The sequence below is a fragment of the Geotrypetes seraphini genome, chromosome 6 (assembly GCF_902459505.1).
Source record: "Geotrypetes seraphini chromosome 6, aGeoSer1.1, whole genome shotgun sequence".
NCBI classification, from domain to species: Eukaryota; Metazoa; Chordata; class Amphibia; order Gymnophiona; family Dermophiidae; genus Geotrypetes; species Geotrypetes seraphini.
Genome location: NC_047089.1, coordinates 250,808,546 through 250,833,583, shown reverse-complemented (window position 1 = coordinate 250,833,583; position 25,038 = coordinate 250,808,546). Strand labels below are relative to the sequence as shown.

Sequence of the window (25,038 nt, the reverse complement as noted above, 5' to 3'; positions counted from 1 at the left end):
TAAAAGAGGGGGGGCTAAGCGGTTAACAAGTAAACATACGCTGTACATTGAACTTAACATAAGAACATAAGAACATAAGCGTTGCCTCTGCCGGGTCAGACCAGGGGTCCATCGTGCCCGGCAGTCCGCTCCTGCGGCGGCCCCCCAGGTCCATGACAAATGCCACAAAAAAGGTCCATCAAAGGAGAAACCCACAAACGCAATGCGAACAGGGAAAACAGTGGGACTGGACAAAAGCTTTCCACAAGAGGACGGAGGATGAAGTCAATGATGTTTATTTCAATCCAAAATATACAGTAGTGAAGACTACTACTATGAATGATTTCTATAGCGCTACCAGACGCACACAGCGCTGTACAGAGTCACAAAGAAGACAGTCCCTGCTCCAAAGAGCTTACAATCTAAACAGACAAGACAGACAAACAGGATGTCATGGATACAGTTAAGGGGAAGGGATAATCTGCTGGCTGGGTTGGAGGGCAGAGTGGAGTACAGGGCAATCGAGACATTGTGACATCACTGACGAGGTTGGCTCTTATTGGTGGAATGAAGCATTATGACATCACAAGCTCAGCTCTGCTTTCCACAGTTTCAAGTTTATTAAAAAAAATTTTAAACCGCCTAATCAAATTTCTACAATATAAAATTTACATCAAAACAGATTAAAAGTCAGGGTTACTAGATAAAACCAAAACAACTTAATAAAACACATAATATGACAAATGGACTTACTTCAAACAATGGGAAACAAATGGAAGAACTACAATCGTAAAAGAGAAAGCGAAACAAAAAAGGAAAATACAACAGGTAAGGGGAAAAAGTAGTCAAATTGGTTTGTTTTGGTCCTTAAAAGGACAGTTATCGTCCAAAGGCATCCTGGAACAAAAATGTTTTAAATTTTGACTGAAACTCTTCACACTACTACTATGAATGATTTCTATAGCGCTACCAGACGCACGCAGCGCTGCACAGAGTCACAAAGAAGATAGTCCCTGCTCCAAAGAGCTTACAATCTAAACAGACAAGACAGACAAACAGGATGTCGTGGATACAGTTAAGGGGGATGGTTAATCTACTGGCTGGGTTGGAGGGCAGAGGGGAGTACAGGACAATCAAGCCATTGTGACATCACTGATGAGGTTGGCTCTTATTGGTGGAATGAGGCATTATGACATCACAAGTTCAGCTCTACTTCCCAGAGACTGAAACTCTTCACACTACCACTATGAATTATTTTTGTAGCGCTACCAGACGCACGCAGCGCTGCACAGAGTCACAAAGAAGACGATCCCTGCTCCAAAGAGCTTACAATCTAAACAAGACCTGACACAGCACTGTGTTTTGGCGTCACTGTAAACTAAAATATAAAGAAGATAAACATCAATCTTCTTAGAAACGTCAGAACAGGACAGAAGCTCCGTCTATCCCACTTTCTTAAGACCAGCTACACTATCTGCTCTTACCACATCCTCTGGCAACGCGTTCCAGAGTTAAATATTGTCTAAGTGAAAAAAAAAAAAAATCTTCTCCTATTGGTTTTAAGAGTATTTCCCTGTAACTTCATCGAGTGTCCCCTAGTCTTTGTAATTTTTGAAAGAGTGAAAAATCGATCCACTTGGACCCATTCTACTCCGCTCAGGATTTTATAGTCTTCAATCCTATCTCCCCTCAGCCGTCTCTTTTCCAAACTGAAGAGCCCTAACCTTTTTAGTCTTTCCTCATACGAGAGGAGTTCCATCCCCTTTACCATCTTGGTCGCTCTTCTTTGAACCTTTTCTAGCGCCACTATATCTTTCTTGAGATAAGAAGACTAGAATTGAACGCAATAGTCCAGATGAGGTTGCACCATGGAGCGATATAGGGGCATTATTACATTCTAAGTCTTGTTAATAATCCCTTTTTAAATAATTCCCAGCATCCTATTTGCTTTCTTGGCCACCGCCGCACATGGGGAGGAAGATTTCATCATATTGTCTACGATGACACCCAGATCCTTTTCTTGGGCGTTAATCCGTAGAGCTTGTTCTTACAAACACTTTAGTATTTGGCCCAATAGTTCTAGGCGTCTTTTATGTCATTTTATTATTAATTTTTTTGTTCACCGCGTTGAACTTCTGGTTACGCGATCTAAAAGCACGATGTTCTGTTACCCCCCCCCTTTTACAAAACTGTAGTCCGTTTTTTAGCGCTGGAGCTGTTACCGCCCTGGCCGGCGCTGTAAACCGTGCTACGGTTTTGTAAAAGCAGAGGCTAGTCCAGCGTTTTTCCACATTTTTCGTTCCGTAGTTTTCTGACAGAACGAAGAAAAGTGGGAAAAATCACTGGACCGCAGTAAGTGCGCAGCTGTCGATGGAGACTGCCCCAACTTTGTTGGCTGGGCTGAGAACTTTTCAGCGGCCCCTCGTACAGACCAGTTTTAGCATTCAAACAGGCTTCATGGTATTAGAGCACCCTAAGGACCCCCTGAGAGGAAGAGCGGTCCGCAAATGCTTAGATTAGATTAGATAATGGGGGGAGGGGGAGGAAATAATTTTAGGAAGAAATTGGTGGTCCTAAAAGCAGCTTCTGGGGAAGTGGCCTGTTTTCCTTTTTATCTGGGGAGCTTTTGGTTTTCACATTTTGAGTGGATTTCTTTTGTAAACTGGGGGCGATGCGTCAGGAAAGACCTCAGAAGGACATTCTAGTCCCTTTCCATTTGATGTTTCTCCCCTGCTGATAACATGATATGAGTCCAGCTGCAGACGCTTTATCGCCACTCTCCCTGGGAGTGACCACCTCGCTGGGATTTTCCACAGCCCTTCCAGTGCCCCTGGGGAGATTCTGCAGTTTAGATCAGCTGCTATTTCCTTTGAATGCATGTGGTGTGAGTTTGGAACTGATTAAAATTTCCTGCAAACAGCTGGTACGGCTGGAATCCCTTTCATGCCCCACCTCTAGCTCAACGGAGAATTAAGGCAAGGTTGGAACGCTCCCGGCTGACGGGTCTGCTCTTGTCCCCTCTTAAAGCACAGCCTAATTCTGTATCGATTTCTTTGACCGGCTTTCTCGGCACCGGACCACCCAGAACCCATAGGCGAAGGGTTACCATATGGCTCCAGAAAAAGGACAGATTGAGACATCCAGGTTTTAATGTCTACTGAAAGCAATGGGAGTAAGGTGGACCGATAGAGACATCTGGGCTTTACTTCTGTTGAAAGCATTGGAAGTAAAACCCGGCTGTCTCAATCCGTCCTCCTTTTTCTGGAGCCATATTTTAAGTTCTTGTAAACCGTGTCGAGCTCCATTCTCATGGAGATGATGCGGTATATAAACTTAAGGTTTAGATTAGATTAGATTAGATTAGATATGGTAACCCTACATAGGCGTAGCTTGCCTACTTCATTGAAGGGAGCAAAGGAGAGGGAGTTCAGATTTGTGGTGGAGAGCGAATGTTCTCCTCCGCTCTTCAGATGGGCGTTGCTTACCTTTCGCCTTCCCCTCCACTTCCTTTGTTTCGCATTTTCCTTGTGTCTCCCTCTATGCCACTTATAGTCCTCAAGTTGCCTCTACCCCCCTGTACATCCTCATCATCATTCTACACACAATCTTCCTCCCTAATTCTTTATAATTCCCCCACCCTTTGCTTCTTTCCCTCCTTGCATCTCTCCTCCAGACCTCTCTCTTCCTCTTTCTGTCGCTCCCCACCCTTCTCTTAATAATTCTTTCTCCCCCTCTCATCTCTCTCTTCTCTTGATTTTTTTTCTGTCTTTTCTCTCCACCCATTATCTCTTTCCTTCTCACTCCTAACAACCCACCTCCTTCCTATCCCATCTTTCGCTTTCCAGAACATATTCGATCTCTCTTTCTCTTTTCCCTTTTTCCTCCTGACATACTTTTTCACTTCCCAACCCCTTTGGCACACGCTCTCACCATCTCTATCTTTCCTTCCACCCGCTTGGCACTTTTCCTTAGGGTAGGGTTACCAGACGTCTGGGAAAACCTGGACATGTCCACTTTTTAGAGGATGGTCTGGGGACACGGACAGACTTTCCAAAACCCAACTTGAGGCTGAACTAGGAGGGGCTGGGGCAGAGTGGGGTGGAGCCACAGGTGGAATTGGGCGTGGCTGAGGCAGAACAGGGCGGGGCCATGTGTCCAGGTTTCTGTGGCCTGAAAAATGGTATCCCTACCTTAGGGGCATCAGAACATCTTTTGACTTGGGAGGACCCAACAATCCAAACTCTGTCCCTGCCTCCCGCATCCCTAGTGCTGAGGCTATGTGGAGCAAAAAAGTGTTACAGTCATGGTCCTTGTGGCCCACCCCATTCCATTGCCTATGTGCATCCTCTCTTTCCCTTCCCCAAGACACTTCCATCTTCTACTCTTTCTCTCTTTCTCGCTCTTTGAAGGCAGAGGCAACGATCTAGCCTCCCATCCAGGTCCCACCAGCAGTGGCGTAGTAAGAGGGGAGCAGTCCGCCCGGGTGCCGTCATGGTGGGGGTGCTGGCACCCATTCTTCTTTCCACACTCTGCTCCTTCCCGATTCCCCTGTTGGGTGCGTGTGCCCCTTCCCTTCCCTCATAACCTTTTAATTTCACCGGCGCGAGCAGTATTACGTACTTGCTGCCTGCGTCAGTGTCGGCGCTCTCTGACGTCACTTCCAGGTTCCGCGTCTAGGAAGTGACGTCAGAGGGAGAGCCGACACGACGCGGGCAGCAAGTTCATAACGGCTGCTCGAGCTGGGAAATTTAAAGAGCTACGGGGGGAAGGGAAAGGGGACACGTGCGTGGTGGGAAGGAGCGAGGGGGCAGAGAAGAGGGAAAAAGCACATTTCCTTGTTTGTTCATAATGAATCTTATGAATTGCATATGTCCAGTTGTCCCTTCCTTCCATTTCTTTACGTTGTAATCGCTCTTATTTTGAACTATTTTAATTTTCAGGAGACGTCGGGGTGGATTTCTATGCCAAACCCAATGGAAACCCCCAGCGGGCAGCTGACACCAGACCTGGCATATGTTTTGCAGAGAACTGGAGCTCCAGACCTAGAATTGAACCCCTCGGTTCCCGCATCTGGTTTTCACGTCTGAGGAGTTCTCCGCCCCAACCATGGGAAGCTGCACCCTTGCAACCTGGATTGTTGCGTTCTCTTTGTTGCCTCTTTTGGGAGATACAAACGGGCGAGCCAGGGGTACTTTCCTCATGGACTCAGACCCCGGTCGCTGCATAAGGCATCACTACGTCGATTCCATCAGCCATCCACTGTACAAGTGCACCTCCAAGGTACGGAGTGTAGGGGCTGAGCGACCAGCGTCCAGGGTAAACCCTTTGACGACAAACGAGAGAAGAGAATTGGAGAGGATTTGTTAGTAGCAAGGTTAGAAAGTAAACTGCAGCACCATTTTAGAAGTAGGGATTGAGAAGGACAAGTCAGAGCATCTCAACTTTCATCTAGGGTTACCAGTCGTCCGGATTTCCTCGGACCGTATCTTCCTTTTGAGGACATGCCCGGGAGTCCGGACAGCTTTTCAAAACCTGGCACTTTGTCCGTGTTTTGAAAAGCTCTGTCGGGCAGGGAGGAAGTCTACGCACGGCCGACAAGACCAGGCAGCGGGGGATGGGGCTAGAGAAGGCTGGGGGGCGGGCTTAGGGCGGGGTTTGGGCAGAACCAGGCGGGCCTGGGGGTGCGGGACTAGAGGGCGGGGCCAAGAATCTGCTTATGTAGAACCTCTTTTAAAATCTGGGAAATGGACGTTTATGCGCCGAGGACCTGATTCTCGAACCGTGCGTCCTGATATTAGGCGGCAGTAGGCGTGCTGTCGCCATCTGGCAGCCAGTCGGGACGCACGTTTTTAGGAAAAAAAATTCTGGAAGGAAGGATACCTGTGAGGATTGCATCTGTAGCGCATCTACCGAGATGTGTAGGGACGCTGAAGCCTGGCCAGAAGTGGCTTCGGGCGTCTCCGTAGATGCGAGTCAGACGCCTTAAATGTAGGTTGGGCAGACTGGATGGACCATTTGGGTCTTTATCTGCTGTCATCTACTATGTTACTGTGTCCGGCATTCAATTAAAGAATCGTTGTCCCAGCTCTGCGGGCGTTTACGCTCTTTTTTTTTTGGGTGTCAATGCGTTGTGTTGTGTATTTGGAACTCCCTTTTTCTTGTGTGTGTTGTACCAATGGCTTAGCAAAATGCTGAGTGGCACCTGCTGCATTTTGATTCCTCAGCGTCTGATTTGTATATTTAAAAAAAAACAAAAACGTTGCTCCCTTAATAACAAATTAGGGGTTAACTCGTTTACCAAGCAGGCAGCCCCGTTTCCGTCGCATGGAGAAGCGGAAGAAACTTGATTGCACTTGGCTGAACGTGTCTCTGTTCACGACCGATTCTGTACAAAACCCCTGGACACGGAGTAGGTAACAGAGCTGACGGAGCCCGTGAAGAGGGAAGCAGTCACTGGGCGGGTGGGTGGACGGCGAGAGAGCATTTCAACAGGAGCTGAGGGTTTTCTTGACACCGCAAGCCACGGCCTCTGAAGTCTCACCACAAAATGCTTCATAAGTACGAAGCGAAGGTCAGTTTCATGAGTGATGCATGCATTAAACTCTCTTGTCACGCTGAGTAGCTCTGACTCATGTTTCCCAGAACTGCTCCATAGTAACATAGTAACATAGTAGATGACGGCAGATAAAGACCTGAATGGTCCATCCAGTCTGCCCAACCTGATTCAATTTAAAATTTTTTTTTTTTTTTTTCTTCTTAGCTATTTCTGGGCGAGAATCCAAAGCTTTACCCGGTACTGTGCTTGGGTTCCAACTGCCGAAATCTCTGTTAAGACTTACTCCAGCCCATCTACACCCTCCCAGCCATTGAAGCCCTCCCCTGCCCATCCTCCACCAAACGGCCATGCACAGACACAGACCGTACAAGTCTGCCCAGTAACTGGCCTAGTTCAATCTGTAATATTGTTTTCTGATTCTAAATCTTCTGTGTTCATCCCACGCTCCACTTGCGAACAATTAGTATAATATCTCTTCTTGTAGATTTGGTATTCCATATCTAACCCTCTGCTTCCCCGAGGTTTCCTCCTTATCCATCTATGGCAAGGGTGTCACAAGTCCCTCCTCGAGGGCCGCAATCCAGTGGGGTTTTCAGGATTTCCCCAATGAATAGGCATGAGATCTATTCGCATACAATGAAAGCAGTGCATGCAAATAGATCTCATGCCTATTCATTGGGGAAATCCTGAAAACCCCACTGGATTGCGGCCCTCGAGGAGGGACTTTGACACCCCTGATCTACGGAAAGAGTCCTCCAAATTATACATAGCACTCGTTTGTATTGGAAACCGCTTTCACCCTTGGCTTTTTTCTCTCGTTCTCTCTCTTAGTCTATGGCTCGAGAAATGGAAACAGACTGCAAGGTGCCAAGGCAGAAAACTTGGCATCTATGAGGGTTTCCACCTGTGCTTTTCCACATACAGTTTTCGATCATTAATTCCCCAAAACGTGTATTTCACTTTGGAAGACGGCGCAGTAATTTTCCACAGGGTAACCCTTTCTCGATCAGCTCCACGGTCTGGAGTCTGTCCAGCGTAAAAACAGAAGTGCTCTCTTTCTCGTTCCTTAAAACAAGCAGGACCGTTTTGTTGTTTTAGGGTAGACCTGCTAGACAAGGGGGCAGCGCAGCGGAGTCGTTTCAGCTTCTTTGGCATTCGTAAAAGGTTTGACTAGCTAGAATGAATGAGTCGAAAACTGTCCCAGCGGCTCCCCCCTGAGACGCTGCTGTCTTCGTTCACATGATTTACTTTTGGTTTTTGCCACAAATCACTGGGAAGATGTTCAGCGCAGTACACAGACTGATGGGACTCAGAGCGGCAATTAGGTTTTGGACTGAGACCATCAGCTCATTTTGCATATTCTGCCTCTGTAATTCCTATCAGTTGGAGCTGGATTTGAACTAGGGCCTGAGATGCAAATGGATGTGTAATTCTGAAAAAGTAACATACTGTGTTTCCCTGAAAATAAGACAGTGTCTTATATTAATTTGGGGCCTCAAAAAACGCATTAGGTCTTATTTTGGGGGTAGGGCTTATTTTTTCATGTACAATAATCATCTCTCTCTTCCTCTCCTTCACCCCAATTCTTCCTCTTTCCTTTCTCTCTCCCACATGGTGCAGCATCTTTCCTCCCCTCTCACCCATCCCCTTGCCCAGCTTCTGTCCTTCCCTCCCTCCGTCAGACCTAAAGTGTCATAGAGGTCTGTCAGAGTCATAACTTATGCTGAGACTAAAAGTGGCATGGACCTCAGATTTTTAAGGACATGCAGTTAAGATCTGTGAGGTCCATGTTTTACCCCTTCCCCTTTTCAGGTTGCTCTTATGTATAACGGTAGGATGTTCCAAAGTTGTGGGCCGTTAATGGAGAAACTTTCTTGACGTCTAAAAGATGGGAGGGCTGGTAATGGGTGAAAGTACCCTAGAAAAGGACTTGGGGGTAATAGTGGACAAGACAATGAAGCCGTCGGCACAGTGCGCAGCGGCCTCTAATAAGGCGAATAGAATGCTATGTATTATCAAGAAAGGTATTACAACCAGAACAAAAGAAGTTATCCTGCCGTTGTATCGGGCGATGGTGCGCCCGCATCTGGAGTACTGCATCCAATATCGGTCGCCGTACCTTAAGAAGGATATGGTGTTACCTGAGAGGGCTCAGAAAAGAGTGACGAGGTTGATAAAAGGTATGGAAAACCTTTCATATGCTGAAAGATTAGAGAAACTGGGGCTCTTTTCCCTGGAAAAGCGGAGGCTTAGATGGGACATGATAGAGACTTACAAGATCATGAAGGGCATGGAGAAAATGGAGAAGGACAGATTCTTCAAATGTTCAAAAACTACAAGAATGAGAGGTCAATCGGAAAAATTAAGAGGGGACAGATTCAGAACCAATGCTAGGAAGTTCTTCTTTACCCAAAGGGTGTTGGACACCTGGAATGCGCTTCCGGAGGGTGTGATAGGACAGAGTATGGTATTGGGGTTCAAGAAGGGATTGAATGATTTCCTGAAGGAAAAGAGGATAGAAGGGTATAGATAGAGGATTGGATGATTTCCTGAAGGAAAAGGGGATTGATCGGTATAGATAGAGGATTCTATGCAGGTCCTGGACCTGATGGACCGCCGCGTGAGCGGACTGCTGGGCACGATGGACCTCTAGTCTGATACAGCAGAGGCACTGCTTATGTTCTTATGTTCTTAATTATCTTCAATGAAGGGACTGTAAATAGATTGTACCTTTATTCGCTGATTGTCAAGTATTCTTTGTTGTAAACAGCCTCGAACTACCACGGCTTTGGCGGTATATAAGAAATAAAATTATTATTATTATTATTAAATGTTGGTCTCCCAGAGAGCTTTCGTACAGAGAACGGCCCCAAAGTCTCTTATCAGAGACTCCTCATGAAGAAATGAAAAAGTCATATGATAGAAGCCACTGTGCGAAAATCTAGGGGACAGAGGGCCGGATTCTCAACTCTTACTGTGCCTTGAACGATGGTCGCAAAATCGGTTCCGGGTGGTTTAGCATGCCGGTATTTTTACCGCCCGATTATCAGAACGGCTCACCGTGGTCTTTTCCGAGCTTCCCAGCAGACTCTGACATGCAAATGTACTGCAACGAGGTCATTACTATTGAAATGGTAGTAAAATCAGCTCATGAATATTTAAACGAGCACTCCGGGCGATTCTCTATCATCGCCAGGTGATTCTCCAAACGAAGCGCTGGCTTTAGAAACATAGAAACATAGAAAAAAGCGGCAGAAAAGGGCTACAGCCCACCAAGTCTGCCCATTCCAAGTATCCCCCCCCCTGAATTTACTTCCTTAAAGATCCCACAAGAGTATCCCATTTATTCTTAAAATCCGTCACGCTGCTGGCCTTTACCACCTGGAGTGGTAGTCTGTTCCAATGATCCACCACTCTTTCGGTGAAGAAGTACTTCCTGGAGTCGCCGTGAAACTTCCCTCCCTTGATTTTCAGCGGATGCCCTCTGGTGGTCGAGGGACCCATGGGCCAGGAGATATCATCTTCTGGCTCGATGCGTCCCGTGATGTATTTATACGTTTCGATCATATCTCCCCGTTCTCTTCTTTCCTCGAGTGAGTACAGTCGCAACTTCTGTAGTCTTTCTTCATATGGGAGATCCTTGAGCCCCACGACCATCCTGGTGGCCGTTCGCTGAACCGACTCGATCCTTTGCACGTCCTTTCGGTAGTGTGGTCTCCAAAACTGAACACAGTACTCCAAGTGCGGCCTCACCATGGCTCTGTACAACGGCATCATAAATTCAGGTCTCCTGCTGACGAAACCTCTGCGGATACACCCCAATATTTGTCTTGCCTTGGAGGAAGCCTTCTCCACTTGATTGGCAACTTTCATGTCTTCACTAATGATCACTCCTAGATCGCGTTCCTCCGTGGTCGTAACCAAGGTCTCGCCATTTAGTACATAAGCTCTACGCGGGTTTCTCTTGCCCAAGTGCATTATGTTGCATTTTTTAGCATTGAAGCCTAGCTGCCAAGTATTTGACCATTGTTCCAGCAGCAGTAGGTCGTGTGTCATAGTATCAGGTAATAAGCTTTTGCCTACTATGTTGCAAAGTTTGGCGTCGTCGGCGAATAGTGATACCCTTCCTCTAAGTTCTTGTGTCATATCTCTTATGAATAAGTTGAATAGAATTGGGCCCAGGACCGATCCCTGCGGCACTCCACTGATCACGTCCGACGCTTCAGATGGGGTACCATTCACCACCACCTTCTGACGTCTGCCGTTCAGCCAATCCCCAATCCATGTATTTAGAATGTCTCCTAATCCTATCGATTTTAGCTTGTTCAGTAATCTTCGATGACCAAATGTTACCGGCTGGTCCAGGGGTGCCGGTACTGTGAAAAGTGCGTCCCATTGCGCATGGCTCATGATTTAAAAAATAATCATAATTATTCAAATAAATTATAGTAATATCGGTAATGAGGGAAAAAAATCTCAAAAGTACGCATCTCGAGCACCTATATTAAAGGCGTGTCTTATACGTGCTTGTTGAAGCCGACGATTTCACCTCCCCGCCCTTCCCCTCCATCCAATTGACACAACGTAGCGTTGCTGGTAGTCCTCCGCCCCTCCTAGTTATTTAATTCGCTTTCTATCCCGTTTCCCCCCCCCCCCCAAAGAGCTCAGAACGGGGTTACGATTTGCACTGGATTTATCCTAATTTCACTCACACTAGCGATTTGTTGTTCTCGCAATATTTAAGGGCTCCTTTTTATCAACGCGCGCTAAACCGCCGGCCGCGCTAGCCGCCGCCGCCGCCGCCTCCTCTTGAGCAGGCGGTAGTTTTTAGCCAGCGCGGGGGTTAACGCGTGATGAAAAGTCTCGCGCAGCTTGATAAAAGGAGCCCTAAATGGCTTAACCACAATATCAACGAAGTAATAACCTTATAGCTCTTTTTCTCTCGTGTTCCTCTTTTTCGTACTCCGGTCTTAATTATATGCGAACCGAGTCGAGCTCCGCTGGGAGATGACCCGGTAGGTAAACCGAAGATTAGATTAGATAGTCGGAATGGTCAGGAGTAAAAGGAAGCAGGGGAGACCGAAGGCCCATTGGCTGGACACCATTAAGAATGACCGGTTCAGATGTGCGCAGAATTGAATCGGTTCAGCGGACGGCCACCAGGATGATCTCGGGGCTCAAGGGTCTCCCGTACGAAGAGAGAATGAACAAATTGCAGCTCTCGAGGAACGTAGGGAGAGGGGAGACATGATCGAAACATTTAAGTGCCTCACGGGACGTGTCGAAGTGGAAGATGATATTTTCTTTCTCAAGGGACCCTCGGCCACAAGAGGGCACCCGCTCAAACTCAGGGGCGGAAAATTTCATGGCGACACCAGAAAGTATTTCTTCACAGAGAGAGTGGTTGATCATTGGAACAAGCTTCCAGTGCAGGTGATCGAGGCAGACAGCGTGCCAGACTTTAAGAATAAATGGGATGCCCATGTGGGATCCCTACGAGGGTCAAGATAAGGAAATTGGGTCATTAGGGCATAGACAGGGGGTGGGTAAGCAGAGTGGGCAGACTTGATGGGCTGTAGCCCTTTTCTGCCGTCATCTTCTATGTTGCTATGATGGGTCATTTGGCCTTTATCCGCCATCATGTTACAATGTTTCTATAATCAGAAAGTTCTATGACATCACAATGCAGGTGTAAAGAGCCTTAGCCTATAGGAAGAGGAGATGCAAATGTTAAGAGCCTTAGCCAATAGGGAGAGGAGGAGAGAGTGGCTGCTGCAGACACCAGAAAGTATTTCTTCACAGAGAGAGTGGTTGATCATTGGAACAAGCTTCCAGTGCAGGTGATCGAGGCAGACAGCGTGCCAGACTTTAAGAAGAAATGGGATACCCATGTGGGATCCCTACGAGGGTCAAGATAAGGAAATTGGGTCATTAGGGCATAGACGGGGGTGGGTAAGTAGAGTGGGCAGACTTGATGGGCTGTAGCCCTTTTCTGCCGTCATCTTCTATGTTGCTATGTTTCTATGATGGGTCATTTGGCCTTTATCTGCCATCATGTTTCTATGTTTCTATAATCAGAAAGTTCTATGACATCACAATGCAGGTGTAAAGAGCCTTAGCCTATAGGAAGAGGAGATGCAAATGTTAAGAGCCTTAGCCAATAGGGAGAGGAGGAGAGAGTGGCTGCTGCAGACACCAGAAAGTATTTCTTCACAGAGAGAGAGTGGTTGATCATTGGAACAAGCTTCCAGTGCAGGTGATTGAGGCAGACAGCGTGCCAGACTTTAAGAATAAATGGGATACCCATGTGGGATCCCTACGAGGGTCAAGATAAGGAAATTGGGTCATTAGGGCATAGACAGGGGGTGGGTAAGCAGAGTGGGCAGACTTGATGGGCTGTAGCCCTTTTCTGCCGTCATCTTCTATGTTTCTATGAATGAAGATCGAGCAATTGAGTACCGAATGTAAAACCGCTTAGATAACCTTGATAGGCGGTATATAAACAGCTAATAAACTTGAATCTTGAAAGAAGCCGTGGAAAACAGGGAAGCATGGCAAGGACTGGCCGACAGAGCATCCAAGGGTCGGTCACGACTGAACGGAGAGTAGTCCGTTAGATAGATGGGGAAAACGTTTGAGTACCTGATTGTACACTGCTTAGATCAGGGTTGCCCAAGTCCGGTCCTCCAGATCTACTGGCAGTCCAGGTTTTCAGGATATCCGCATGAGAGAGATTGGCCTGCACTGCCTTCTTGGTATGCAAATCTCTCTCTCATGCATATTCATTGTGGATATCCTGAAAACCTGGCCTGCCAGTAGATCTCGAGGACCGGACTTGTGCAGCCCTGGCTTAGATAATTTGATAGGAAGTATGTAAAGACCTAAAATAAATAAAAAATAAAATTATACAGTTTACAGGTTATAATTTGCAAGGTTCTTCAATACAAGTTTTATGCTACTTGAATTATTTCTATAGCGCTACCAGACGTACGCAGCGTTGTACAGAGTCACAAAGAAGACAGTCCCTGCTCTAAAGAGCTTACAAGCTAAACAGACAAGACAGACAAACAGGATGAGTTAAGGGAAAGGGTTAATCTGCTGGCTGGGTTGGAGGGCAGAGGGGAGTCCAGGACAATCGAGCCATTGTGACATCACTGACGATGTTGGCTCTTATTGGTGGAATGAGGCATTATGACATCATAATCTCAGCTCTGCTTCCCAAAGACTGAAACTCTTCACACTACTACTATGAATTATTTCTTTAGCGCTACCAGACGTACCCAGCGCTGCACAGATTCACAAACAAGACAGTCCCTGCTCCAAAGAGCTTACACAGGATGTCATAGATACAGTTAAGGGGAACGGTTGATCAGCTGGCTGGGTTGGAGGGCAGAGGAGTAGGGTTAAGGATTGAAGGCTCTATCAAAAAGGTGGGATCTAATACCAATATACCTAATACGCATCCACCCATGCCTCTTCCCCTCTGTCCAATAATGCTGGCACACTAATGATTGACACGATGTAGCATTCCTGGTAGCTCACCGCCCCTCCTATCCTCACATAACTCTTTCCGTGGACTATTCTACGCACGTGCCGATCACTATCACCAGCGACTCATCTTGTGTAAATTTGGTGAACATCATTTCCATGTGTGGTTCTTCGAGAGTGACTCGTCTCTTCTGAATTGTTACATCTTTGGCCACTATACCACCGTTGGTTCTGAGCACCACAGTCAGTTTAAAGGATTTGAATTTTGAGCGTCCATTTTTTTGTTTTGATGAATATTGTTCCTTCAGGACACTTTCTGTTTGAAAATGTACCCAATAGTGTGTTAGGGTACTATAGCGACCTGCCAGATTTTACTGGCGATAATAGAAAACTTGGTCCAGAGAGTAAGATTAGAAGGACGGTTTCCCCAGTGGTGCGCCCCAGTGATCTGTATTGGGATTGCTGTTTAACATTTACATAAATGATCTGGGAAAGAAGCCCCGGAAGGAGAGGGCATAGGATGAAGTTAAGAGGTGATAGGCTCTGGAGTACTCTAACATAGTAGATGACGGCAGATAAAGACCCGAATGGTCTTTATCTTCTTAGCTATTTCTGGGCAAGAATCCAAAGCTCTGCCAGGTACTGTGCTTGGGTTCCAACTGCCGAAATCTCTGTTAAAACCTACTCCAGCCCATCTACACCTTCCCAGCCACTGAAGCCCTCCCCAGCCCATCCTCCACCAAACGGCCATACACAGACACAGACCGTGCAAGTCTGCCCAGTAACTGGCCTAGTTCAATATTTAATATTATTTTCTGATTCTAGATCCTCTGTGTTCATCCCACGCTTCTTTGAACTCAGTCACCGTTTTACTCTCCACCACCTCTCTCGGGAGCGCATTCCAGGCATCCACCACCCTCTCCGTAAAGTAGAATTTCCTAACATTGCCCCTGAATCTACCACCCCTCAACCTCCAATTATGTCCTCTGGTTTTACCATTTTCCTTTCTCTGGAAAAGATTTTGTTCTACGTTAATACCCTTCAAGTATTTGAACGTCTGAATCATATCTCCCCTGTCTCTCCTTTCCTCTAGGGTATACATATTCAGGGCTTCCAGTCTCTTCTCATACGTCTTCTAGCGCAAACCTCCTATCATTTTCGTCGCCCTCCTCTGGACCGCTTCAAGCCTTCTTACGTCTTTCACCATATACGGTCTCCAAAACTGAACACAATACTCCAAGTGGGGCCTCACCAACGACTTGTACAGGGGCATCAACACCTTCTTCCTTCTACTGACTACGCCTCTCTTTATACAGCCCAGCATCCTTCTGGCAGCAGCCACTGCCTTGTCACACTGTTTTTTCGCCTTTAGATCTTCGGACATTATCACCCCAAGATCCCTCCCGCCGTCTGCATATCAACCTCTCACCTCCCAGCATATACTTTTTTACAGAAAGCATGGTAGATGCATGGAATAGTCTCCCGGAAGAGACATGGAGACAGAGACGGTGTCTGAATTCAAGAAAGCGTGGGACAGGCACGTAAAATCTCTTAGGGAGAGTAGGTGATAGTGGATGGGCCATTTGGCCTTTAGCTGCCGTCATGTTTCTATTTACCTGCTGTTCTTGGAGAACACCTGCTTTGCTGGAAGTTTGAATAGCAAAAGAAGCTTCTAAGGGTAACATTTGTCAAGATAGATTAATGCCGCTCCCTAATTATCCCTGAACTCGTAAATTGTCCGGAAATGGCCTGCTAACCTTTTTTGTAATCCGCCTGGAATCAGGGGTGGGAAATTTCATGGCGACACCAGGAAGTATTTCTTCACTGAAAGGGTGGTTGATCGTTGGAATGAACTTCCACTTCAGGTGATTGAGGCCAGCAGCGTGCCAGACTTTAAAAGGAAATGGGATATACATGTGGGAACTCTAAGGGGGTAATGTCATGGGGGGTGGGTCATTAGAGTGGGCAGACTTGATGGGCCATGGCCCCTTTCTGCCGTCATCTTCTATGTTTCTATGAACTGCAAAGTTAAGGCAGAATAAAAGCCCCTAATGTAAAATGATAAGGTTTTTCTGTACATTATAAGGAAAAATACTTTGCTCATTCTATCCTGTCCTGATGAAGGGGGTTTTAGCTCCTGAAAATCCTGTCGACAGTGTGGGAAATTAGTCTACTTTTTGGGGGTTTTTTCCCCTTTTTTGCATTTCCATATTAACTATTTATTTCTGTTTGAGAAAGGAGACGAAGACCTTTAGAAATCAAACAAAATTAAACTTTGGAGAGAAACGTGGAGCAGATGTTTAAGAATCGAAGGCTGGGCTGAAGTTATCTTGCGTGGCTCGTAATAGTCCATTAGATTTTTGGGGCAGGTTTGTAAAAATAAACCCAAAAACGTGAATAGCCCGGGTTGATTTGGCGGAAGGTGGAAGTCCTTTCTTTAGAGTTGATGTTTCTGTTTCTTGCAGCAGGGGAGACACCTACTGGTGAAGACAGGGAAGTGTTTCTTCCCCCACGGAGAGATCAACCACCAACGAGCTTCATGCCGTGGAAACTGCATTGTGTATAATCAGTGGCAGAGTAAGGGAGGGGGTAGGGGTGAGGGGGCAGTCCGCCTGGGCGCCATCTTGCTTGGGGTGCCCCCTTCTCACTCATCTTTTTCAACCTCTTACTTTACAAGTATTACCTTGTGTCAGTAGCATTCATAAGAACATAAGCAATGCCTCCGCTGGGTCAGACCTGAGGTCCATCGTGCCCAGCAGTCCGCTCACGCGGTGGTCCAACAGGTCCAGGACCTATGCAGTAATCCTCTATCTCTACCCCTCTATCCCCTTTTCCAGCAGGAAAATGTCCAATCCTTTCTTAAACCCCAGAACCATACTCTGCCCTATTACGTCCTCTGGAAGCGCATTCCAGGTGTCCACCACACGTTGGGCAAAGAAGAACTTCCTGGCATTTGTTTTGAATCTGTCCCCTTTCAACTTTTCCAAGTGCCCTCTTGTTCTTTTATTATTCGAAAGTTTGAAGAATCTGTCCCTCTCTACTCTCTCTATGCCCTTCATGATCTTGTAAGTCTCTATCATATCCCCTCTAAGTCTCCTCTTCTCTAGGGAAAAGAGACCCAGTTTCTCCAATCTTTCTCTATCTCTCTCTCTCTATTTCTGTCTCTCTCCCTTTCACTCTTTCTTTCTTTCTATCTCTCTTTCTTTCTCTCTATATATTTCTCTCTGTCTCCCTTTCTCTCTTTCTGTCCCTCTTTACTCTCTCTATGCCCTTCATGATCTTGTAAGTCTCTATCATATCCCCTCTAAGTCTCCTCTTCTTCAGGGAAAAGAGACCCAGTTTCTCCAATCTTTCTCTATCTATCTCTCTCTATTTCTGTCTCTCTCCCTTTCTCTCTTTCTATCTCTCTTTGTCTCTCTCTTTATATTTTTCTCTGTCTCCCTTTCTCTCCCTCTCTACTATCTCTATGCCCTTCATGATCTTGTAAGTCTCTATCATATCCCCTCTAAGTCTCCTCTTCTCCAGGGAATGCAGTTCCTGCTGAACCAGAACATATACCAAAGGACCAAAGGACCGCCGCGTGAGTGGACTTCTGGGCACGATGGACCACGGGTCTGACCCAGCAGCAGCAATTCTTATGTTCTTATGTTTTCTGCCTGTGACAGTATCAGATTGGACTCCAGAAGAAGGCCCTTGCCACAATACCTTTACTGTATATTATTAGCTGGATTTTCTGATTGTTCAGCATTTATTTTTACTTGTGGCGGCGAAAAAAGCAAACAAGATGCTAGGAATTATTTAAAAAAGGGTTGGTTAACAAGAGTAAGAATGTTATAATGTCCCTGTATCGCTCCTTGGTGCGACGTCACCTGGAGTATAGCGTTCAATTCTGGTCTCCTTATCTCAAGAAAGATAGAGCGGCGCTAGAAAAGGTTCAAAGAAGAGCGACCAAGATGGTAAAGGGGATGGAACTCCTCTCATATGAGGAAAGACTAAAACGGTTAGGGCTCTTCAGCTTGGAAAAGAGACAGCTGAGGGGAGATAGAATTGAAGCCTACAAAATCCTGAGTGGAGTAGAACGGGTACAAGTGGATCGATTTTTCACTCCATCAAAAATGACAAAGACTAGGGGACACTCGACGAAGTTACAGGGAAACACTTTTAAAACCAATTGGAGGAAATTTGTTTTCACTCAGAGAATAGTTAAGCCCTGGAACACTTTGCCAGAGGATGTGGTAAGAGCGGATAGCGTAGCTGGTTTTAAGAAAGGTTTGGACAAGTTCCTGGAGGAAAAGTCCATAGTCTGTTATTGAGAAAGACATGGGGGAAGCCGCTGCTTGCCCTGGATCGGTAGCATGGAATGTTGCTACTCAGGGGATTCCGCATGGAATGTTGCTACTCTTTGGGGGTCTAGAATCTTGTTACTCTCTGGGATTCCGGAATCTTGCTATTCTTTAGGATTCTGAATGGAATGTTGCTACTCTTTGGGTTTTGGCAAGGTACTAGGGACCTGGATTGGCCACCATGAGATAGGGCTTCTGGGCTTGATGGACCATTGGTCTGACCCAGTAAGGCTATTCTTATGTTCTTATCCATTGGCCTGTATCATTTTCACTAAACATTTGCATCAAGATTATCAACTCTACAGTTCTCGTCCTTTGCTTTGGTCTCTCCTGTTTTCTGTGGAACAACGGGTGAATTTCTTCGACTTGTCTTGCTGCAGGGGTGACATCTTCTGGTTAAGACAGGGAAGTGTTTCTTCCCCCACGGAGGGATCAGCCACCAACCAGCATCATGCCATGGAAGCTGCATAATCAGTGGCATAGTAAGAGGGGAACAAGGGGGCGGGATAGATGCAAATAATTTTCAGGCTTTACTAGGCCTAGCAGGAAGTCTTTGGGGTAATTAGACAACAACAGAGCATAAAGGCCCCCTTTTACGAAACCGCGATAGAGGTTTCCACTGCGGCCCGGAGCATTTGGGGGAAATTAGTATAAATTTACACTAATAACCAAATAATTAAAAGCCCCACAAGGCCATGTTTCGCCCTTAAAACTGTAACAAAAACAATGTATTAGTATATATAATAATAAACTAAACCTTAAGCTTATATACCGCATCAAAACCACTCAAAACTAATTAAGAAAAAAACAGTAGGCGCCGCGAGACACCTACAAGAAATGGCACCTGACTGGCATCTACGCAGACGCTTAGTGGCGCCGAATGTCAAAAGAGACATGGTTATGGGTGGGGTAGAATCATATTTAGTGATGATTCTACGTTGAAGAGAGGAGCCTATCTTCGACACAGATCCCAATTCTAAAAATGGTGCTGTACTTTTTTTTTTCAGGCGCCGGCCAGTTCCGGTGCTGTTTTGAGAATCTGATCTTTAGTGCCTAAGCCTAAACCTGTGGGCGTTCCGTGGGGGGGGGGGGGGGGGGGTGTTGGCACCTTTGCAGTTGCCTGCCGATGTCCAGCCCTTGACCGCATAAAATAATTGATTAAATTGCAGTCCTACCTTTAAGTGGTTCACCTTATATGAACAAGGGCTGGATTTTGCACTTAACTACATAAGTTTTAGTTGGCTATTAAACTAAACCAAAGCTTAACTAAACTAAAGCTTAACTTTATATACCGGGTCATCAACCTAAGGAACCTAAAGAAGCTCAACTCGGTTTACAACAATTAAATAAAAACTAAGAAAGGTAATAGCAAAAGTTTCAAAGAGATTAGTTTTCAAAATGTTTGGCAAATAGAAAAGTTTTTAGAAGAACTGGGACTCCTCAGAATTAAGGGGAGTTAATTCCATAGTTGAGAAAGTTTAAAAGCCAGAGACTGACTGAAGATCTTAACTTCTTTAATTCCTTTTCTAGAAGGAAGGGAGGGTTTGAATGGTCGGATGCCTCTTGCAAAGAAAAATCTGTAAGCATTCCAAAATAAGGGAACGAGGGGAATAAAAATGCCGTATAAAATTTTGAAAGAGATGCAAGCACATTTGAATTGAATTCTGCATAAGCTTTATGGCATACCTCTAGTTGGATATTCAATGCCAATGCCCAGACATAGCCCAGCATTAAATATCCAGGAACCCAGCTAGTGGTGGACTTAAAAACGCTGACCATCACCAGCTGGATTCCTGGATATTTAATGCTGGGCTATGTCTGTGCACTGGCATTGAATATCCAACTGTAGCTTATGCAATTAAATGCAATATTCAGCCCTTGCTCATATAACACTGAATATTGACTGCAGTATATTTAACCATGGTCCTGGGAATGGACATCTACCACGCCATGTGATCACCCAAAGATTGTGGCGTAGTAAGAGAGGGGCGGGAAGGGGGGGAATAGCTGGCAACTACTTTAGCCTGTTGCTCGCGCAGGCCTGGCTCCCTTTGAAACCACTTCCGGGTCGTGAAGCCAGGAAGTGACATCAGAGGGAAAGCCATTGCGAGCAGCAGGCAGCAAAGCTGCTCGCGCTGGAGAAGATTTAGAGGTACAGGGGTGGTAAGAAATGGGGGTGAGTGTAGCGTGAGAGCACGGAAGGGGTGTTGAGGCGGGGTGGAGAGGAGGATGCAGTGGGGGGGGGGGATGCCACCGCCCTGGACGCCTCCCACCCTTGCTACTTCACCTCCCAAAGGGCCTAATTTGGACATGGGCAACTCCAGTCCTCGAGGACCGGAATCCAATCGGGTTTTCAGGATTTCCCCAATGAATATGCATGAGATCGGTTTGCGTGCACTACTTTCAATGCATATTCATTAGGGAAATCCTGAAAACCCGATTGGATTCCGGCCCTCGAAGATCGGAGTTACCCATGTCTGGCCTAATTCTATAAATGGCGCCTAACTTGTAGGTGCCGGTCCTCACAGTTGTCAATCAACCGCAGGGCATCCGTTATAGAATCATGCCTAGTGGTGCCCAGGTGTTGCTAGGCGTCATTGAGGTAGGGGCTGATATATTAGGCCAGGTTTTCCCTGGAGGTTACCAGATTTTCCCAAAGGAAAATCCGGCCCCATGGCCATGCCCCCAGGACTGCCCAGTTCCGCCTCCAGCCCCGCCCCCTGACGGCATCCACACTTGCATAGACGCAACGCAATGATGTCACGTGCACGCATGCATGCGATGTCACTGCGTTGCGTCCGCACATGTGCGGACGCCACCTTCCTGACGCGATTTTGTCGGGAAGCTTTTCAAAACCCAGACAAAGTGCCGGTGGTTTTGTAAAGCCGTCCAGATCCCCCAGACATGTCCGGGGAAATCCAGATGTCTAGTGTAGAGAATGATGGTGACAAAATTCATCACCGTTCCCGTCCCTGCGGATAACCGCAGGAAACCATCTTCATGTCATTCTTTTAGGAGAGAGGGAAGAATCAGAGTATGAATGGCCACAACCACTGACCCGCAAGCTTTGCTTTGAGGAATGCTGGGTAGAAGGACTGAGGTTGAGAATGACAGTCTCTGGTATCCAGAGCAGATATTATGATGTCATAATGCCTCATTCCACCAGTGCCTAAGAGCCAATCACATCAGTGATGTCACAATGGCTTCATTATCCTTGGCTCACATAAGAATCAGAGTATGAATGGCCACAACCACTGACCCTCAAGCTTTGCTCTGAAGAATGCTGGTGTAGAAGGACTGAGGTTGAAACAGACACTACAGAATGACAGTCTCTGGTATCCAGAGCAGATATTGTGATGTCATAATGCCTCATTCCACCAGTGCCTAAGAGCCAATCACATCAGTGATGTCACAATGGCTTCATTATCCTTGGCTCACATAAGAATCAGAGTATGAATGGCCACAACCACTGACCCGCAAGCTTTGCTTTGAAGAATGCTGAGATTGAGCAGCAACATTCCAGAGCAGATATTGTGATGTCATAATGCCTCATTCCACCAGTGCCTAAGAACCAATCACATCAGTGATGTCACAATGGCTTCATTATCCTTGGCTCACATAAGAATCAGAGTATGAATGGCCATAACCACTGACCCGCAAGCTTTGCTTTGAAGAATGCTGGTGTAGAAGGACTGAGGTTGAAACAGACACTACAGAATGACAGTCTCTGGTAACCAGAGCAGATATTGTGATGTCATAATGCCTAATTCCACCCCAATCACATCAGTGATGTCACAATGGCTTCATTATCCTTGGCTCACATAAGAATCAGAGTATGAATGGCCACAACCACTGACCCGCAAGCTTTGCTTTGAAGAATGCTGGTGTAGAAGGACTGAGGTTGAAACAGACAGAATGACAGTCTCTGGTAACCAGAGCAGATATTGTGATGTCATAATGCCTAATTTCACCCCAATCACATCAGTGATGTCACAATGGCTTCATTATCCTTGGCTCACATAAGAATCAGAGTATGAATGGGCTCAGCCACTGACCCTCAAGGTTTGCGTTGAAGAATGCTGGGGTAGAAGGACTGAGGTTGAAATAGACACTAGAAAATGACATGGGATTATTTCCCACGGTTATCCGTGGGGACGAGAACGGTGACGAATTTTGTCACTGTGTCATTCTCTAGTCTAGTGACCCTAGTTTTACCTGGCCTAATTTACTGGTGCCTAGCTTGAATGCCTAAATTTACCACACCTATTCTCTGCCCCCTAACCACGCCTACTTTCCAGGTAAGCATCGGAGGGTGTCTCAGTTTTAGTGCCGCCAGGCGCGCAACCTTAATGATAAAAATGGTTTTTAAATTGGTTTTTAATAGAAACATGCTGGCAGATAGAGGCCTAGTGGCCCACCCAGTCTGCCCTGCCCCACCATCCATTATTTTCTCTTCTCCCTAAGAGATCACACATGCCTGTCCCAATTACGATGCCATTTAACCAATTAAAAACCAATTTAGTTACGCACAGATTTTAATTAGGCATCTGCGATTTGGGTGCCTATTTCAGGTGTTCAGATGACATTTTAGATCCCAGAATACACTTTTTTTTCATTTAAAAAAAAAAAAAAAAAAAATCTTTTTAGCCCGCACTATCCATCCATTCCAGAACCAGGAACGCCTGGACCGTGTGTCCAGATCGTCCTTCTGGAGCTCTGCGTTTCTTGCCGCTCTCTGACGCTCTTTTCTGTCTCTCTGCAGATGGTTTTGCTGGCTCGCTGTGAGGGTCGCTGCAGCCAGACCTCTCGCTCGGACCCCCTGGTGTCCTTCAGTGCACTCCTGAAACAGCCCTTCCACTCCACCTGCCATTGCTGCCGTCCGCAGACCTCCAAGCTCAAGGCTTTGCGCCTGCGCTGTTCTGGAGGGCGGCGGCTCACAGCCACCTACCGTTACATCCTCTCCTGCCACTGTGAAGAATGTAACTCCTAAGGACAAGCGCTGAGCAACGTGAGCTCTGGTCCTACTGGTGAGCAGTGGGAACAAAAGACCAGGCCGGCGGTGACAAAGGAGGCCCCGCCCTCAGCCCAAAGGGAGTCCTTGCCCTGTTTGTCAGGATGCTGTAGCTTTGAATACTTAAATGAATTTGTATTTGGACAGCTGCGAATAACCCTGTTTGGACTTCAGGAAGCATTTATTTAGAAGTCCGTTTTGTCCTTTCTTTTAAGATTTTGCTGTATATTGTTTCCCTTCGTTTTGGACCCTAATTTCAAAGACTTGTGCATTTGCGCTGCTCCAACCCCTTAGTGGCTGGAGGAGAGCTGAGTAATGCTGGAATATTGACTCAGCCGGAGAAGAAAAGACCACCGAATCCACGTGGTGGCTCTTGCCTATCATTCAGTTCCATGGATTACCTGCTAACAGTTATAAAGCATTGATTCACTGCTCGCACAGCTAATTAGTCACATTTTACTGGGCCGACTGCTGTCAAGACCCAAGAAACAGGAGCAAGAGGAAATGGTTTTTGCCACAGAGGGCTGGACATGGAGGAAATCATATATCTGAATCGCAGAAGCACTTTCCTATACGATAGGAAGCAGCTGAGCTGAGTGCACCCTCCAGGCTGCGGCCTACCCAATAAAGGTCTTAAACCTTTTGGAATTTCCCGCCTAATCTTTGATTTCTCCACCCACTCCATAACACTGCTTTTCAGATAGATATTAAGAGGCCAGTATGATACGTAACTGGCTTATCTGCTGCCAGACAGGAGTCTGGCTGACCAGAACATGTTCACAATCCCTGGTTTGGGGTGGGGGGAATGTCTCAGCCTTTGTACAACGCCTAAAGGAGGGGTCCTCAAGCGAGCTCTAGTCTATGGCCCCTTTGCTGAGGATTGAGAGGGCAGTGTTTTAACAGGTGACTTATGCTAGCTAACAAACGTGTCTATGTCTCTTGATAAAATGCTATCACAATAGCGCTGAAATTACAATCTATGGCTATTAAACTATTGCATTGTTGCAGTTAATTTGATATTACGCACGTTATAAGGATCGTCAAAACGCCACCCGAGTTGTGTAACTCATTGTGGCGGCAGCACTCATAAGAACATAAGAATTGCCGCTGCCGGGTCAGACCAGTGGTCAATCCTGCCCAGCAGTCCACTCACGCAGCGGCCCTCCGGTCAAAGGCCAGCGCCCTAACTGAGACTAGCCCTACCAGCGTACGTCCTTGTTCAGCAGGAACTTGTCTAACTTAGTCTTGAATCCCTGGAGGGTGTTTTCCCCTACGACAGACTCCAGGAGAACGTTCCAGTTTTCCACCACTCTCTGGGTGAAGAAGAACTTCCTTACGTTTGTACGGAATCTATCCCCTTTCAACTTTAGAGAGTGCCCTCTCATTCTCTCTACCTTGGAGAGGGTGAACAACCTGGCTTTATCTACTTTGTCTTGAGTCCCTGGAGGGTGTTTTCCCCTACGACAGACTCCGGGAGAGCGTTCCAGTTTTCCACCACTCTCTGGGTGAAGAAGAACTTCCTTACGTTTGTACGGAATCTATCCCCTTTCAGCTTTAGAGTGCCCTCTTGCTCTCCCTACCTTGGAGAGGGTGAACAACCTGCCCTTATCTACTAAGTCTATCCCCTTCAGTACCTTGAATGTTTCGATCATGTCATTGAT

At 46.5% G+C, this 25,038-nt stretch overlaps 1 protein-coding gene across 4 annotated transcripts in view; it reads left to right on the top strand.

Annotated features, from left to right (window-relative positions):
• The window catches only part of NDP (norrin cystine knot growth factor NDP), a 59,621-nt gene extending 35,130 nt beyond the window's left edge, over positions 1-24,491 (top strand). For all 4 annotated transcript variants that reach the window (XM_033947738.1, XM_033947737.1, XM_033947739.1 and 1 more), the window contains 2 exons: positions 4,920-5,259; positions 23,129-24,491. In XM_033947738.1, the coding sequence (XP_033803629.1) occupies positions 5,086-5,259; positions 23,129-23,356 (402 nt within the window). In that variant the 5' untranslated portion in view covers positions 4,920-5,085 and the 3' untranslated portion in view covers positions 23,357-24,491. The remainder of the gene's footprint in view (positions 1-4,919; positions 5,260-23,128) is intronic.
• The last annotated feature ends 547 nt before the right edge of the window (positions 24,492-25,038 follow it).